Source organism: Halichoeres trimaculatus, unplaced genomic scaffold, assembly GCF_033239565.1.
Source record: "Halichoeres trimaculatus isolate MK-OKI-2021-1 unplaced genomic scaffold, fHalTri1.1 fHalTri1_scaffold_12, whole genome shotgun sequence".
Classification (NCBI taxonomy): Eukaryota; Metazoa; Chordata; class Actinopteri; order Labriformes; family Labridae; genus Halichoeres; species Halichoeres trimaculatus.
Window position 1 is genome coordinate 22,822,692 of NW_027437190.1, and position 14,577 is coordinate 22,837,268.

Here is a 14,577-nt window from a genome sequence, read left to right on the forward strand (position 1 = left end):
TCAAGGAACCTTCACACAACACTGCCACCTACCGTCAAATGAGACTACAGCACTAAGTCAAAATTGCACACATCGCAAGTAGAGAAAAACACAAAGGCAACATTTTTGAGGTAGTAGCTGTATTCAAATGATTGACAACACAAGCACCCCCTCTCCCTTGTACCAATGTTTCAGCTACAGAAATGACAATACTTTTCACAGAATGTCTTACTTTCTATACAGCACTCAGTCAAATGTTAAAATGAAATGGTTAAACTCACTACCACAGTTGCCTAATACTGTCAGGATGCAGCATTTGAATTTATTTTTTGCCCTCTTGTTTTACAAAAATCATAACACTAGTGTTTCGAAGCTAAGCACAAAAACTAACTACACAACAAAGCAAAACTTAATCCATGGCCAAACTGTTTTCAGAGAAAATGCTTCAATTTTAAATTGAACACCTGAATGTTGAATGATGTGTGGTGTCTTCTTAGAACCGTTTTACCATCCAGGGCAGGTGTAGTGTTTAATATGCACTCGTAAAAGAAAAGTCACAATAAGAGCACCAAAGGAAACTAAAAAAAGAACCGTAAAAAAAAATAAAAAACAAAATCAATATTTAAATACAATTGTAACCACTTCTCTCCTTCACACACTGCATCAGACCAAGGCAAATCAAGTAAACCAAAAGAAAAAGCACCAAAATGTTAAGGAAGATGAGAACAAAAATTTGATTAACTAATGAAGAAATATTCTTCCCCCCTCTCTGTCTGATCGAAGTCCTTGCTTTGTTCCAGGTGTACCAGGTGTTTTTACTTCCTCTTTCTATCTTGAGAGCACCGTGGACAATACCTGCACAGCATAAAAAAATGACAAATAGTTATAGTCTTGTTTGGCAATGGCAACAAAATACACAACGATTAAAAAAAGGGTAGAACTCTGCAGGTTTCATTTCCTTTACTGGGCTTCTTACCATTTGCCTCTTGGTTTGGTTGTCAGTCCCACACAGGCAAAATGGAACCACTCAATGGAGCACTGAGGAAAGAGGCAAAAGGAAAATATTATCAAACGTCTAGGGGAACTGGTTGGCCTGGTGGCTGGTCATAGTCCTTGACATGGTGCTCTATGGTTTGGCTGTGTCTGCTACCCTTTGCTTTATCAGGCAACATAAAAGTGCTTTTAAGTTTTCCTGCATATTCAGCATTTAATAATAAGAATATTATAAAGAGTATGTATCAATCTCAAATCTTTCTTTCTGAGAAAAGATCTCAAACAAAGTTCTGTGGCATCTGTTAATGTAACACTGACTCTTGCTCCCTCCTGTGGTTTCTCGCTTCTTGTGTCAGGAAGAGTGTACCTGTACATTATGGACAATAAGTGAATATTGACATTTACCATAAAACTTCCTTTTCTGCTTATTAATCTTTTTGGGTTGGTGCCATTAAAAGAATACTGAGTAATCCATTTAAACTATAAACAATCAAAGTCAATTTGAATATCATCCCAATCTGTTTCAAAGTAAATGCCCTGTAATAACAGATATAAATCTCCTTTTTACAGTCATGCCTCTGTGGTAAATGTCACAATTTTTCAAATGCTTTTAAATTGTCATGTAACAGACTAAAATGAATACTGAAGCCCTTATATTACCCATGGACAAAGTATATAAGATCATCAGGAAAAAGACTGATTATTTATACAAAGTTATTCTTAATCCCTCAAACAGCTGCCACCAGGCCAGTGACAGACAAAGAGATTAATAACATCTGCATAAACTTACCTTTTAAAACTCCAACACACAACAAAGACTCATATTGAGTCATGTGAGACATTAACAATAAAGAAGGATGAGGAATTTTGTGTCAGAATAGAAATGCTTATATCTTGTATGTACAGGATAAAACCAGATAAAAACCTTGATAAATTTGACCTTGAAGGAGTTCAAAATTAGTTTGTAGAAATGGGAACATTAAGCTTCATCAGATTCCAGGTTTAAAAGCTCCCCTGCTTACTCCTTCGGTTTGTAAAGTGACCTTGGAGGATAAGAAGCTTCTGTGATATACAATAAGTATCACCCCTCATTTGTCAAGTTTTTACTATTAAATGAACTGTCGGTACAAATTCATTTGGCTGCAACACTCTCTTTTTACAACTGGTGCTTTTTGTAAATCTGATAATAGACCAGTGATTTTACTGACTTGCAAAATGAAAAGCATGTATTAGAAGAAAAAAAGACTACATGAAAATGTACAGATTCTCATGCTGCAAAATTTCTTGGGCTCTCAAATCTTGCAGCAGAAAATGGAGAATTTCAAAGAGACATATAGATGTTGCAGTCCCAAAGCATCCTGATCCACCTACCACTTTGTTAGACGGATTAAAAAACCTCAACTCACATCGGTGTTATCACAGCCGATCATCTCGCCATAAGAGACCTGATGGCACAAGCAGTAAGTTGGTTCATTGGGGTCCACTGGCATGTCCAGCACATCGGATGGGTGCACGTTTCCAAAATTAGCAGTTGGGCTGTTGAATTCTCCTCTGATGATGAGAAAAAAGTATTACAAGTGATACTGCAAATGGTTATGATTACATATTAAACTTACGTTAAAAAAATAACATTACAAGTAAGCATAAGTGAGCAGATACACAACATACGGCTGAAGGAGTTTGACTTTCTTCTGCGCGCTCTTGGGACTGCCATCTTCATCTGAACTCTTCACTTTAGACCTTGTTTTAGCCGTCTTCTTTTCCTTCTGTCTGGTGTCAACTAAAATAACACAATGACTTGTTAATCCACAATTTTTTTCATTGTGCTCCTGGCAGTCCTTGGTGAACAACAATAAAAAGGTATCTGACACACACTGAAGCCACACACCTTTCTTCCCCTTACTGGAGGTGGAGTCATAGTCTGTGCTCTCAATCTGCTTCTCCTTCAGGTCAGCCTCAAAACGAGCCAGGTCTGTGTCAAGACGTCTGATGTGTTTGTCAACCTGCAGAAAAAAAAAACCTTTAAGCTGACCAATCCAGGTATCGACTGGTGTACACTGAACATCATGTCTGTGTAAAAAGTTGAAGTTTCCCTCTCACATTGCTTACAGATAATTATAAAACATCTTTGAAAAGATACCAACCATTTCATAGGTCTGCATGGCCAGTTGCACCTTATCATCTCCAAACTCTTTGCATTTACTGTAAGACTGCTGAATCTGCCTGAGTATGGACAGCTTTTGTTCTGAGGAAAGAGTCCGGGCATTGGCGGTGTATTCTTTGGCAAGGGAATCTATCTGCCCTTTTAGATCTGTAAGAGACACAAGAAGTGAAACTGTTAATGTTAAATAATAATAATAACAAAAAGAATAAGACATTTTAACGACAGTGCACTTTTCAAAACCCAAACAGAAACAATTAATTAGACCTAAAACTTTAAAAACAAAAGGATAAAGAAAAAACGCCAAATACAACAGTCAAGTAAAAGACAGACAGTGGAAGTGAATCTAAAGAAGAGAATTAAAATTAAAAGAATTATAAGAGGACACCAAGCTTTAGTTCCACTGCTATAGAGTAAAAACTTCAAATTGTGGCCAGTTTTATGAACCAAATAAGGCCCTCATAGAAGACCTCAGGTAGACGAATTACAACTCTTCATTATAGGTGCTAATAATGTATTCAAAGCAGGTCACATCACAAGACAAAGCTAAACAAACAGAGAAAGACAGAAATCATTCTGCATAATTGTATTTTTGTCTTCCATTATATGTTATTTGGCCTTCACAAATCCATAGAGGCCCTTAAAGAGTCATATTAGAAATTGCTGGGAAGCACTATGGCGTTATGTCCTTAAAGGTGCGAGTTTCATATTCCTACATAACTCAATGAAACAATCCATTCCGTCCATCACACTGTTAAATGCTCTTACCTTCTGTGCGTTGATCCAAATCTCGCATTAAATTGAAGTTTCTCTGTAACTCAAAAGGCAGGTTTTCGATACCTAGAGTGATGAAAGAGTAGAAATAATAATTTAATTCTTATCTTAAAAAAAGCCAACATCAAAAAGTATAGCTACTAAAAGTATGACGGCAAGCTAGCCCAAGCATCCGTGCTGGATGGAGCTTTGTGTGCCATAATTGTATTGGTTAGCATTCAAAGGTAAAGTAGCACGCAGATAGATGTTCTGGGCATGGATCTAGTTATAGCATTAGTGTTAAATGTGGTATGTATTGAATGTGATATCATGAAGGTTCATTGTGTGATTTTCAGGCTTAAACTGCATCCTGTCTTCACTACGATACAAGCTGATTTTCCAGGAATTAGACTGAGCCCTAACCGCTGACCGTTGCAGACTGGTATGGCAACGTAATTCGCTCGCGAACATACTGGGAGCTGCGTTACAAACTGAAAATATGCGTTTTATATAAGCGAGTACCTTAAATTCATTGTCTAACACGAAATATTAACAACAAACGTCTTACTGTCCAAATAGTGCTCCAAATACATCCCCGCCGCCATTTTAGAAAATGTAAACAACACAGCATCCGGTCCGAAATGGACCAACGTGATTGGTTGTTTCCACACTCACCAAAATCTTCCCAGATTATTTTTACATTTCTTCGTTTTTTTGTACTTAATACCAAATCCCACTTTAATTGTTTTATTATCAAATGACAGAGGGCTCAACCAAAGCAAAAACTTAAATCTAAAGATATTTAGAGATTTTTTTTAACCCTGTCAACAGTCTCTAATGATACATGGATGGTTCATTTAACATATGCATGTATATTTCAGACTAATGTATCATTAGAAACTGACGATTAGGATGAAACCCGTTTAGTTTACAACAATCATTTCAAATTGAAATGCTTAATTTGACATCTTGAAACTATACATAAGTTATTTACAGGGAAGATATTTAAAATTCAAATTTGTCTGATTCAAACTTAACCCACAGTTTAAAATATTAAGTTTAAATTCTGATCAAAGATTGTTAGTTGAATTTAAAAAGATCCTTGGTCATTTTCATAGGTCATTTAACAATCTGATACGTTTTAGACAAGCAACTTGCCACTGGTTGATGATGGATGAAACACAACTAAGAAAAGTATCTGAAAACATTTATTGTTTCACAGATTGACAGACAACCCTCTCTGCAATTGAGTCATTATACAAACATACTAAATGTTTAATACAAATAAGGGAAGTTAGAACCAAAGCACAGAGAGACAATCAATGACCAATACAAATCATTTGAAGAAAGACATAACATCTTTATCTGGCTATCCTGTACAGTATCTCCTTTATGACCACAGCTCACCACCCTGACTATGGATAGTTGAGTGGACAGGGGTCAAGAAGGAAGCTTTTATTTAATCCAGGAGATCATACTGTATACATCACTCTACTTCTTGATTTTTCAACATGCTCTTCAGCTTTTTGAACTTGTTCTTGCCCATTCTTTTCTTTGCCTTCATGGGTGTGTTTCTCTTTTTTCCCTGCTTTTTCTCAAACCGGCTGCTGTCTCTCTTGTCAGCCATTGCTGCTTTATTTTCATTAGTTGTCTTTTCTGCAGCCTTCTTTGCCTTTGCTCCTTTCACAGTCTCTCCATCTATTTTGGCAATCTTTGCCTTTTTTGGTCCTGCAGGTGAGTTTTTGTTGCCTTTTGGCTTGGCATTTTCAGCTTTCTTGGCTGAAGTTCCATTGGCTTGGATTTTTTCCTTTGAGTTGCTTTCCTTGCCAGAGACACTTTTCTTTGTTTTGTCGCTTTTGGATGGTTTCTCTTCAGGAGACTCTGCCACAACTGTTGCATCAGGAGCATCTGCACTTTCTTCTTCTAAAAATAACAGAGGATAGAGAAGTGAAATACATGACAAAAACCTCAATGAAGAAAGTTGGTTTGTGTTTGTGACAGGATGTGTTACCTTGCCCCGCTTGTGCTGTTGGAATAACATTGGAGAACTTTTTTAATTTTGCCACAAAAAACCCATCCATGTTGTGGGAATGAGGATAAAATCGCCTTGTCTGTCGCAGAGAAGGATGGAATCTGCGTTCTTTAAACCTTCAAGAAAGGCAAAAAAAAGTTTAGGGTTGATTTTCAAAGTATTCGCCTTTCAGTAACACATATTTGTTATCTTTTTTACCTGGTGAAACCTTCCTTGCCAAAGTCAAGTCCTGTGGGAACCAATTTGACATTTCTTTTCTTCAAAGCGTAGTCCACCACCCATTCATTCTCCTCCACCTGAGGAAATACATTTTTTATCAGTATATATATATTCGTCTTACGGATGAATATTGCAAAACCAGTCACAAATTAATCAAAAAAGGAATATAAGACAGCAGCGCACATACCATTATTGAACATGTGCAGTAGACCAGATATCCTCCTGTTTGGGACTCAGCATTGACTGAGTCGATGGCAGATAGAATCAGTTCTTTCTGCAAGTGAGCTGACCTATTAATGTCTTTATCATCCTGTGGGGATTAAGAAGGAAAAGGAAAATGGATTTACAGATTTACCACAACCCAGAAGTATAGCATAACATCCATATGTGTGTGTGTGTGTACTTTAAGAGTGTATGTTACCTTGCTGGTTTTCACAGCTGGATCTTTGGCAATGACTCCTGTGCCAGAGCACGGAGCATCAAGCAGAACTCTGTCAAACCCCCCCATTACCTGCAGGAAAAATTCCACCTGTCAGTACACGAAGTAACTCTTGAGTGAATGTCAACTCAAGACAGACCTTTTTTAAATCAACTTTACCTTTGGGAACTGTCTACCATCATGGTTGCTGACAATAGTGTTGGTAACCCCCAGGCGGTGAATGTTGCCTACAACACTCTTCAATCTGTCGGCGTTAGCGTCATTAGCTACTATCACTCCGGTGTTTCTCATCAGCTGGGCTACAGGTGCAAACAGGGAATTAAAAATGTTTGTAAAACAGGAGGAATTTTTCTTTCTTCACATAAGCATGCTGAAAATAAATCTGCAAACGTTTTTCAGTCATTTTTCAAACTCTTCAGTATAAAACTTGACTTTTTCTTGGTCATTTTTTACTTAGGATCAAATATATTTTGGATCTAAAATTTTGGATTCATAAAAAATGATTTAAAATATGCAATTTCTAAAATTAACAGACAAAAAGATCCTTTGATTGATTGATTGGAAAATTACCTACGATCATTCGATGGTGGCAAAGTTAAGTAAGTGCAGCCCATGTTGCACAGAGTGGTGGAAAACAGCTATAAAATACACCTTTAGAACAGCAGTGCATCTTACCAATATATGTGGTCTTGCCCCCAGGGGCTGAGCTCATGTCCAGCACAAGCTCTCCCTCCTGAGGAGAGAGTGCCATCACTGGCAGGAAACTAGAGGCTCCTTGCAGCATATACTGTCCTGACAGATACTCAGGGGTTGCACCTGTTTTGACACAAAGAATCACAGATTAAGTTAATTTTTCCGGCCTTTTTACCCAGACACTGAGAAAACTGGCTTAAATGTTCTGAAACGCACCAATAGGTACCGAAGAATCATAGATGACCAAACCCACTTTAGACCATTTCCCCAGTGGATCTAGGTTCACACCTCTGTTGATCAAGGCCTACAAACATAGATTCATAGCATGTGAGGATTACAGCAGGTTTTTTTCACATCATAATTCTGAAAGTCATTTCAGAGATCTCACATGCAATTCATTTGTAGTCTCTAAGTTAATATTGTGTTTAAAACGCAAGCCAAGCTTCTTTCCCCCCAATAAGTATTAGTTGTTCATTTCACCCTGTTTAAGGACAACCATTTAATTGTGCACTGCCAATTTGCTAACCTTCCTGACTGTAGTTACTGCATCATTTTAATAGTGATTTTCTTGACAAACATGCTGTTAAATCCTGCCAACCTGAGCAAGGTCCCGCCTCCTTGTTTTCAGAGTGTTGGTCCGGATGGTAACAGGTCTTTGAATTTCATTGGCCTCAAGAAAATCAACCAGCTGTAAAAACAAAAAAAGAAAAAATCACAGAAAACTTCACAACTTAAAAAAGACAAACATTTGACTTAATCCATCATTTGAGACAGGTCTTGAGAACAGACATGACATCAAGTAAAAAAATCTGTTTCCAGTTGGAGGATTTTTTTTTTCTCTAGTACAACAGGATGAAAAAGAGCACCATCTACTTACCTCTGAAAGAGGAAAGAGGTCCATGAATTTCTCAATAAGGAAGGGGTTGTAGCTGTAATAAGTACAGAGATCCTTTTTCAGGAGAGAGAGGTACTCTGCTCTTTCTTTCCCTTCTTCCCTCTTTGTTGAGAAATTACACAGGACATCAATGTTGTCTTGTATTCTCTGGTGGATTGTCTTCAAGTCTAAAGGCAGGATACCTAAAGTAGAAATAAGAGAAGGATTTAGACTCCCTGCAAATGAATTTAAATCCCAGCTCAAACTAAGAAAATCTTGGAGGAAAAAATGTTTTAGCTGCTCACCTTCCTTCTCACTTTCCTCTGCCCCTGGTAACCTGAACTGATCCATTTCATCTATGTTTGTTTGCACTGTGTCTTCCTCGTCCATGTCATCAGCTGATTTCTTCTCCTCATCCTCCTCATCATCATCATAGTCATCATCATCATCTTCTTTTTCTTCCTCGTCGTCATCATCTTCATCACTTCCAAGAGGCATGGCTTCCTTCTGCTTTTTCTCTTTCTTGGCTGCTCGCTCGATGGGAAGAAGCTTAATGAGGAAAGGACAGAAGTGATTCAGTTAACAACTTTAACTTAACATCTATCACAGTAAACTTGCATAATCTGTACTGAGAGAGCTATGGCATTCAAATAGCTTCCAACAACCAATAAACACAAACATTAAAATGAAAAATATTATTGGCTATACAAAAATCAGGACTGAACTGTGAATTAGCATTTGTATTTTCTTAAATGTTGAATGATCATTAAAAAAAAGAAATACAAAAAAGGGTCATCAGAGGAAGTCTTTCACATACGTCCTCTCCATCGCTTTCTTCCTCTGCTGCTTCCTCCCCACTGCCGTCTTCGAGTGTACCATAATCATCAACCATTTCTTCATCATCATCATCATCATCATCATCATCATCATCATCATCATCTTCTTCTTCTTCATCCTCGTCCTCTTCCTTTGCGTTTTTGATTGCTAGTTTGGCACCCTTCTTTCCTTTCTCATTATCACCCTTCTTCTGCTGCTGCTCTTCCTCTTCTTCATCTTCATCCTCCTCCCAGTGCTCTTCACTGTCATCCTCACTTTCAGGTTCATCAATTTTGCGCTTCCTCTTTGCAGGTTTCAACCATTTACTGTTCTCGTCAGTGAATCCTTTGAAGCAAAAATAATCGGAAAAAAAATCAAGTTTGATTCTTAGAAGAAGAAAAACTACACAATTTTGGCTACTCTCACACCTTGGAAATGGTTTTAACAAATAATATATTTTATAATACAATGACAGAACATTGCATCCATGCAAGTCAAACACACTTGAACTCATATTAGTTTTGCAGGTGCACGGCTAAGTGTTGTGTGGACTCGTTTATAAAGAAAAACAAATATATTACCACTGATGTGGCTACCTTTTTTAGGCTTTTCATCTGCAGCATTTTTAGGTGCTTTCAAATTCTGGGTTCTTTTTGCAGCTCTGAAAAATTACAAATCAAATCAGCATCTTTGGAAAATTTGTGGGTTTATTTAAAATCAACTGATCAGTGCATTACCCACCTTTTTCTGGCTCTGCTTGACAGGCGTTTTGGTTCTGTTTCCTCTGGAAATTGAAAAGAAATAATATCCAGAATTAGACATAGGATGACTAAATGTTAGAGTTTAAAACTAACAATTCCATTGTGTGAGTTCACCAGCAGCTGGGATAAAGGGTAGAACATTCACCATCTTTTATGAACTTTGCCAACTCTGTTTCTGCTCCTTGTTGTTTCCTGGCTTTTCTCCCTGGTCCTCTCTTCACCTTGTTGGTGGGATCCAACTTTCTACCCATGACTCTGAGCTGAAAAGCAGATAAAAAACAGATAACAAGAAGTCCATAGTTTGTGTTACCCTAAACCCGTTTTTGTGTTTCCCTTAAGGCGATTTTTCTGTAGGGACTATTACACCACTACCTCAAGTAACTTACAACATACTTAACTAAATGACAGTCTCACAAATAATCAGGTTATCAGTGAATTTGGGCTTATTTCATCTTGAAAGGTAACGAAGTAAAATACAGAAAAAGTGTTGTTAATATCTGTTGATTAAATTAATGCCTCCTTAGAACTTAGATCTAAGTTGCTGCAGTCAGAAAACATCATATATAACTTAGTGTACTGGCGTTATGTATAACAGTTATACATTTGTTGCTAGCCAGAAGGCTTTATTTGTTGTTCTTACCGAGCTATTGCTAGCTCGGTAAGATGTGAACCTCTCATATGGTATACTTTACAGTAACTTGGAGGAAGGCCATTTATATGTTCTGAAACAGTCTCACGCTCTTGGACAATTCGCCAAACCTTTAATTTGACTTTCTACTGGTTTTGACATTTTATGTGGATTAGAGAGGATATCTATATAGACACAAATACCCCTAACAATACTTTTTGATACACTACGTAATGACAAGACGACCGCAACGAGATACTTCACACACAGAACTTGAACAGACTACAACGCGTTTACGGACTAAGTTTAGACCTCGGGTAGCAACATCTCAAATCCAACCAACTGTTTGTATTGAGTTTAGCAATAGTTCCTCACATACTCACCGACTGTCGTGGTTCCTTTGATAATTCTTTTGGTTATGCAGTGATTAAACCGTGCACATGTGAAGTCTGTCCCACACGCTTGTGCAGAGTATCCGGCGCACAGTGATGACCACACATGATGCTGACTGGATTCACGCGCTCGCGTGAAGACTTATAAGGAAACGACATCACAATATGAAAAACAGAGACAGAAAAAGTTTATCACAGTGAAATTAATTTAAAGTTGGTGGGTTGCATTAATTGATTCTGAATTGGTTACATTTAACCTTGAGTCCACCTGCTAGTGAACGCGCATTTTGCAGTGACGCAAACATTCGGCGACAGGTCCCCTCATACTGAAGACAACATGGCAGCTCCTGAAGGGAAGAAGCGTGGTTTGGAACATCTGGATGAATATGAACCAAAACCGGCCAAACACCTTCGCAGCCTACATGACCGTATGGCAGAGAGGAGACTGGTTGTCATTCTCGAAGGAGCCTCGTTAGAAACCGTAAAGGTAAAGCGTCATGGATGTGTGTTCTGCATTGTTTTGATAAAGCCCCTACCTGCAACTTGTGGAACTGGCATACATTTAAATTACTGTAACATACATTTCAATTGGGGAAAGCATTACTATGTAAGAATGCAAAGCTGAAGGGTCTGCGTTTGCGTTATTGTTTTTCTTAGGTTGGAAAAACATTTGAGCTGTTAAACTGTGACCAGCATAAAAATATAATTGTCAAAAGTGGAAGAAATCCCGGAAATATACGACCAGACATCGCTCATCAGGTAAAGCTGAATTCTTAATTCTCTCTCAGTGTGTGTCTCTAATGACTCATGGTCAGAGCAGAGTTATTGTGATTTTGTTTCAGTACATTATTGAACCAACAATTTCATTACATATTTTCTGCGTTGCACATTGCTATCAGCTGACATGTAAAAATTCAAAGAAAGTGACTGAAACTAGTGAACATTTGCTCAACACAGTGTAGATTTTTTGTCACTGCCCTGTTGCTTTTTTCCCTTCTGAAGAAGTTCAAGACATGCCTGTTTCAGAGACACAAGAACAGACCTTGTTTCTTTCCACCAGTGCTTACTCATGTTGATGGACAGTCCACTGAACAGGGCAGGCCTGTTGCAGGTTTACATCCACACGGAGAAAAATGCCTTGATAGAGATAAACCCACAGACCCGCATCCCAAGAACCTTCACTCGCTTCTGTGGGCTCATGGGTAAACAACCAATGTTGTAATTTTTTGTGTGTCAACAATAGCTTAATATTTTATGATTTGCAAATTACAGCACAGCTACTCTAACAAACCCTTAATACCTTAAATAATCTTTCTTCTCCCCTCCTATCTTAGTTCAGCTGCTGCACAAGCTGAGTGTCAGGGCAGCCGACGGTCCTCAGAAGCTTCTGAGGATGATTAAAAATCCAGTGTCTGACCATCTGCCTCCTGGCTGCCCCCGCATTTCCACCTCCTTTTCTGCTGGAGAGGCAGTCTGTCCTCGGACTTTGGTGCCAGAGGGACCGGCTGCAGTGGTGATTGGAGCATTTGCACATGGAGCGGTGAGAAAAAGCCTTAGATTATATGTGATTCACTGCCATTGCCATCCAATCTTTGTCTGTGTTACTGACATCTTTTTCTTCGTTAGGTCAATGTGGACTACACAGAGAAGAGTGTATCTATTAGTAACTACCCCCTCTCCGGGGCACTAACCTGTGCAAAGATTTGCTCAGCCTTTGAGGAAGTCTGGGGTGTCCTGTGACGCCTGTGTCCTTTGAGCAGGCGATGTTAGCCAGGTAGAGAGGAAATGGACATGATGAAAACATGTAGCCAAACGTCTATTTTGACCGGGATTTTTCATGGACTACGACCATTTTTCATGTTACACACCATATATGTATACTGGTGTTGTCTATCAATATACTATTTTGATACCACTTTCCCTTTTCATTTTTTGTAATGCTGTTGCCAATAACTGAGTGTACAATTAAATTAACTAAAAAACCACAACAAGTTATTTTGTTCTCTATGGAATGGGACAAAGGTTATAAACTGAAAAGATGATGAAAGAGTCAATAAACTTAATAAAAATAAAACCTTAGTAGAAAAATAAAACTAAAAAGGCAGATAAAGTTTCAGGACATTTTTAACAAGGCTTTAGTTTATTACTGCTCTACGTGAATTACTCTAAATGCTAATCCTTGTAGTAATAAGCTCTTCTCCTTGCATCTCTTTCTCCTCTCATCCCTGTTGTACCAACCCTTTTCCTTTATGGTTTTCTTGATCTTCGGTAAGATTTATAAGAATGGCGGTTTTGCCTTGGTTGACGTCTCCGAGCTCTTTTAGTCTTCTTTGGTGCCTTTCGAATCTGTGCTGCTTGCTTTGTTTTGGTTCTTTGTTTCCTCCCTGCTTGTGGCTTTTTTCCTCTTGCTCTGGCTGTCTTCCTTCTCCTTTTGTGGGACTTGGCTGTTGGTTTACGAGTCATGCCTCTTGTTTTGTGAGACTTGGCTGTTGGTTTACGAGTCTTGCCTCTTGTTTTGTGAGACTTGGGTGTTGGTTTACAAGTCTTGCCTCTTGTTTTGTTTGATTTGACTGTTTTTTTCCTAGTCTTGCCTTTTGGTTTGTAGGATTTTCCTCTATCCTTGTGAATTTCCCTGGCTGGTATCTGTGACTTTTCTGCTCCTTTGGAAAATTTGCTTGCTTGTCTGTTCTGCAAGGGACCCTCTTTTGGTTTCACAGTGCTTTTCCTTGCTTGATTGGTGTCATTCTGTTTTGGATATTTGTAAGGAAAACAATGAATTAAAACATAATTTTGGTGTTTCCAAGACTGAAAAAGAATCATAAAAAACTGAATCACCTGAGAAAAAACACTGCTACTGCCCTAAAAGAATCAAAGTATTTAAGCATACAAAACTTATCAACATTTCAATATTTTTGCCCATTTGTTGTTCAGTTCATACAGAATAGTGTCGCACCTACTGGGCTAAAAATAACATATATAAAATATTTAAAAATTTTAAAAGCAAGTAATGTTTTACCTTATTTTGGAGTCTGATTGAAGAATTTCTTGTAGTGCGCACAAGAGTTTCGTTGTTAATCAGCCTTTTAGTCACCACGTTAACCTGCTTGTTGTTCTTGGTGACATTGTACCCTTCAGAAGCCAGTGTATTCTTGAGGTCTGCCATAGAAATGCCACCTCTGTGTTTGCATTTGGAGACCAAACTAACGATAAGACGGGAGACATGAGCTGAAGCTGGCTTTGAGGCTTTTTTGTTGGGGGCATTATCTACTTCTTTTTGAACCTGGTGTTTAAAAAGGCGAAGTGGGGTTTCTGAAATATGAAGAAAAGAGAGATACACTTATAATGAATTAAAACAATTGATTTATGAGAAGTCAGACAGGCTTAAAGGCAGCAAAGTCACTCACTATCTCCGTAATCTTGAGTAAATTTTTCTCTTTAATCCTATTAGTCAGGTTGATAATAAAGGTGGGTCTATTGTTTCCTGGAGACTTGAATGAATGTACTTCCAAGCTGCTGTTTATCTTGTAACATGATGTTTGGCATTATTCAACCTACTGTAACTCAGTTGCGGTTGGTAAACTTAATAATATCTGGGTCAAGTGTAAAAATTTTTTTTTCCAATAAATGGCTGTATGACGATAAAAACTTTTTTTTTTTAAATCGTCTACATCGTATATACAGTTAACCGTTACTCACTCGGTAGCGTCACCCGTCCCTTCATGGCGGGCTCCTCCTCCAGATCATGGATGGCTCTCTTCAAAAGTCGGCCCAAACGTTTGGCTCCTGCTTTTCCAAGGCCCTTTCCAGTTGGAGTTTTGGTAGGTTTTAAAATTGGCT

The 14,577-nt window shown here is 38.2% G+C and overlaps 3 protein-coding genes across 3 annotated transcripts; 1 reads left to right on the top strand and 2 right to left on the bottom strand.

Annotated features, from left to right (window-relative positions):
- Nucleotides 1-142: 142 nt before the first annotated feature.
- On the bottom strand, nt 143-4,545 carry ing4 (inhibitor of growth family, member 4). The gene is made up of 8 exons (XM_074683080.1): nt 4,455-4,545; nt 3,902-3,973; nt 3,117-3,283; nt 2,861-2,975; nt 2,641-2,752; nt 2,379-2,523; nt 956-1,017; nt 143-834 (listed from the first exon to the last, which is right to left on the bottom strand). Exons 1-8 carry the CDS (start codon nt 4,489-4,491, stop codon nt 795-797), a joined length of 750 nt encoding a protein of 249 aa, XP_074539181.1. The 5' UTR covers nt 4,492-4,545; the 3' UTR covers nt 143-794.
- Nucleotides 4,546-5,080: 535 nt separating this feature from the next.
- On the bottom strand, nt 5,081-10,847 carry nop2 (NOP2 nucleolar protein homolog (yeast)). Its single transcript, XM_074683403.1, has 16 exons — nt 10,732-10,847; nt 9,866-9,980; nt 9,701-9,743; nt 9,556-9,620; nt 8,961-9,304; nt 8,449-8,692; nt 8,147-8,346; nt 7,868-7,957; nt 7,486-7,573; nt 7,252-7,392; nt 6,736-6,875; nt 6,559-6,648; nt 6,325-6,447; nt 6,117-6,214; nt 5,898-6,034; nt 5,081-5,809 (listed from the first exon to the last, which is right to left on the bottom strand). Exons 2-16 carry the CDS (start codon nt 9,969-9,971, stop codon nt 5,373-5,375), a joined length of 2,346 nt encoding a protein of 781 aa, XP_074539504.1. The 5' UTR covers nt 9,972-9,980; nt 10,732-10,847; the 3' UTR covers nt 5,081-5,372.
- Nucleotides 10,848-10,984: 137 nt separating this feature from the next.
- On the top strand, nt 10,985-12,744 carry emg1 (EMG1 N1-specific pseudouridine methyltransferase). The gene is made up of 5 exons (XM_074683406.1): nt 10,985-11,227; nt 11,398-11,499; nt 11,801-11,942; nt 12,075-12,280; nt 12,367-12,744. Exons 1-5 carry the CDS (start codon nt 11,078-11,080, stop codon nt 12,478-12,480), a joined length of 714 nt encoding a protein of 237 aa, XP_074539507.1. The 5' UTR covers nt 10,985-11,077; the 3' UTR covers nt 12,481-12,744.
- The last annotated feature ends 1,833 nt before the right edge of the window (nt 12,745-14,577 follow it).

Coding starts and splice junctions, on each gene's coding strand:
- ing4 (XM_074683080.1), bottom strand. CDS start 4,491: ATGGCGGCGGGGATGTATTTGGAGCACTATTTGGACA. Junction 3,974..4,454: donor TTTGGAGCACTATTTGGACA/GTAAGACGTTTG, acceptor TCATCACTCTAG/GTATCGAAAACCTGCCTTTT. Junction 1,018..2,378: donor TCGGCTGTGATAACACCGAT/GTGAGTTGAGGT, acceptor CTCTTTCCTCAG/TGCTCCATTGAGTGGTTCCA.
- nop2 (XM_074683403.1), bottom strand. CDS start 9,971: ATGGGTAGAAAGTTGGATCCCACCAACAAGGTGAAGAGAGGACCAGGG. Junction 7,393..7,485: donor TGATTCTTCGGTACCTATTG/GTGCGTTTCAGA, acceptor GTGTCAAAACAG/GTGCAACCCCTGAGTATCTG. Junction 6,215..6,324: donor ACTGCACATGTTCAATAATG/GTATGTGCGCTG, acceptor GTATTTCCTCAG/GTGGAGGAGAATGAATGGGT.
- emg1 (XM_074683406.1), top strand. CDS start 11,078: ATGGCAGCTCCTGAAGGGAAGAAGCGTGGTTTGGAACATCTGGATGAA. Junction 11,228..11,397: donor CCTCGTTAGAAACCGTAAAG/GTAAAGCGTCAT, acceptor TGTTTTTCTTAG/GTTGGAAAAACATTTGAGCT. Junction 11,500..11,800: donor GACCAGACATCGCTCATCAG/GTAAAGCTGAAT, acceptor TCTTTCCACCAG/TGCTTACTCATGTTGATGGA.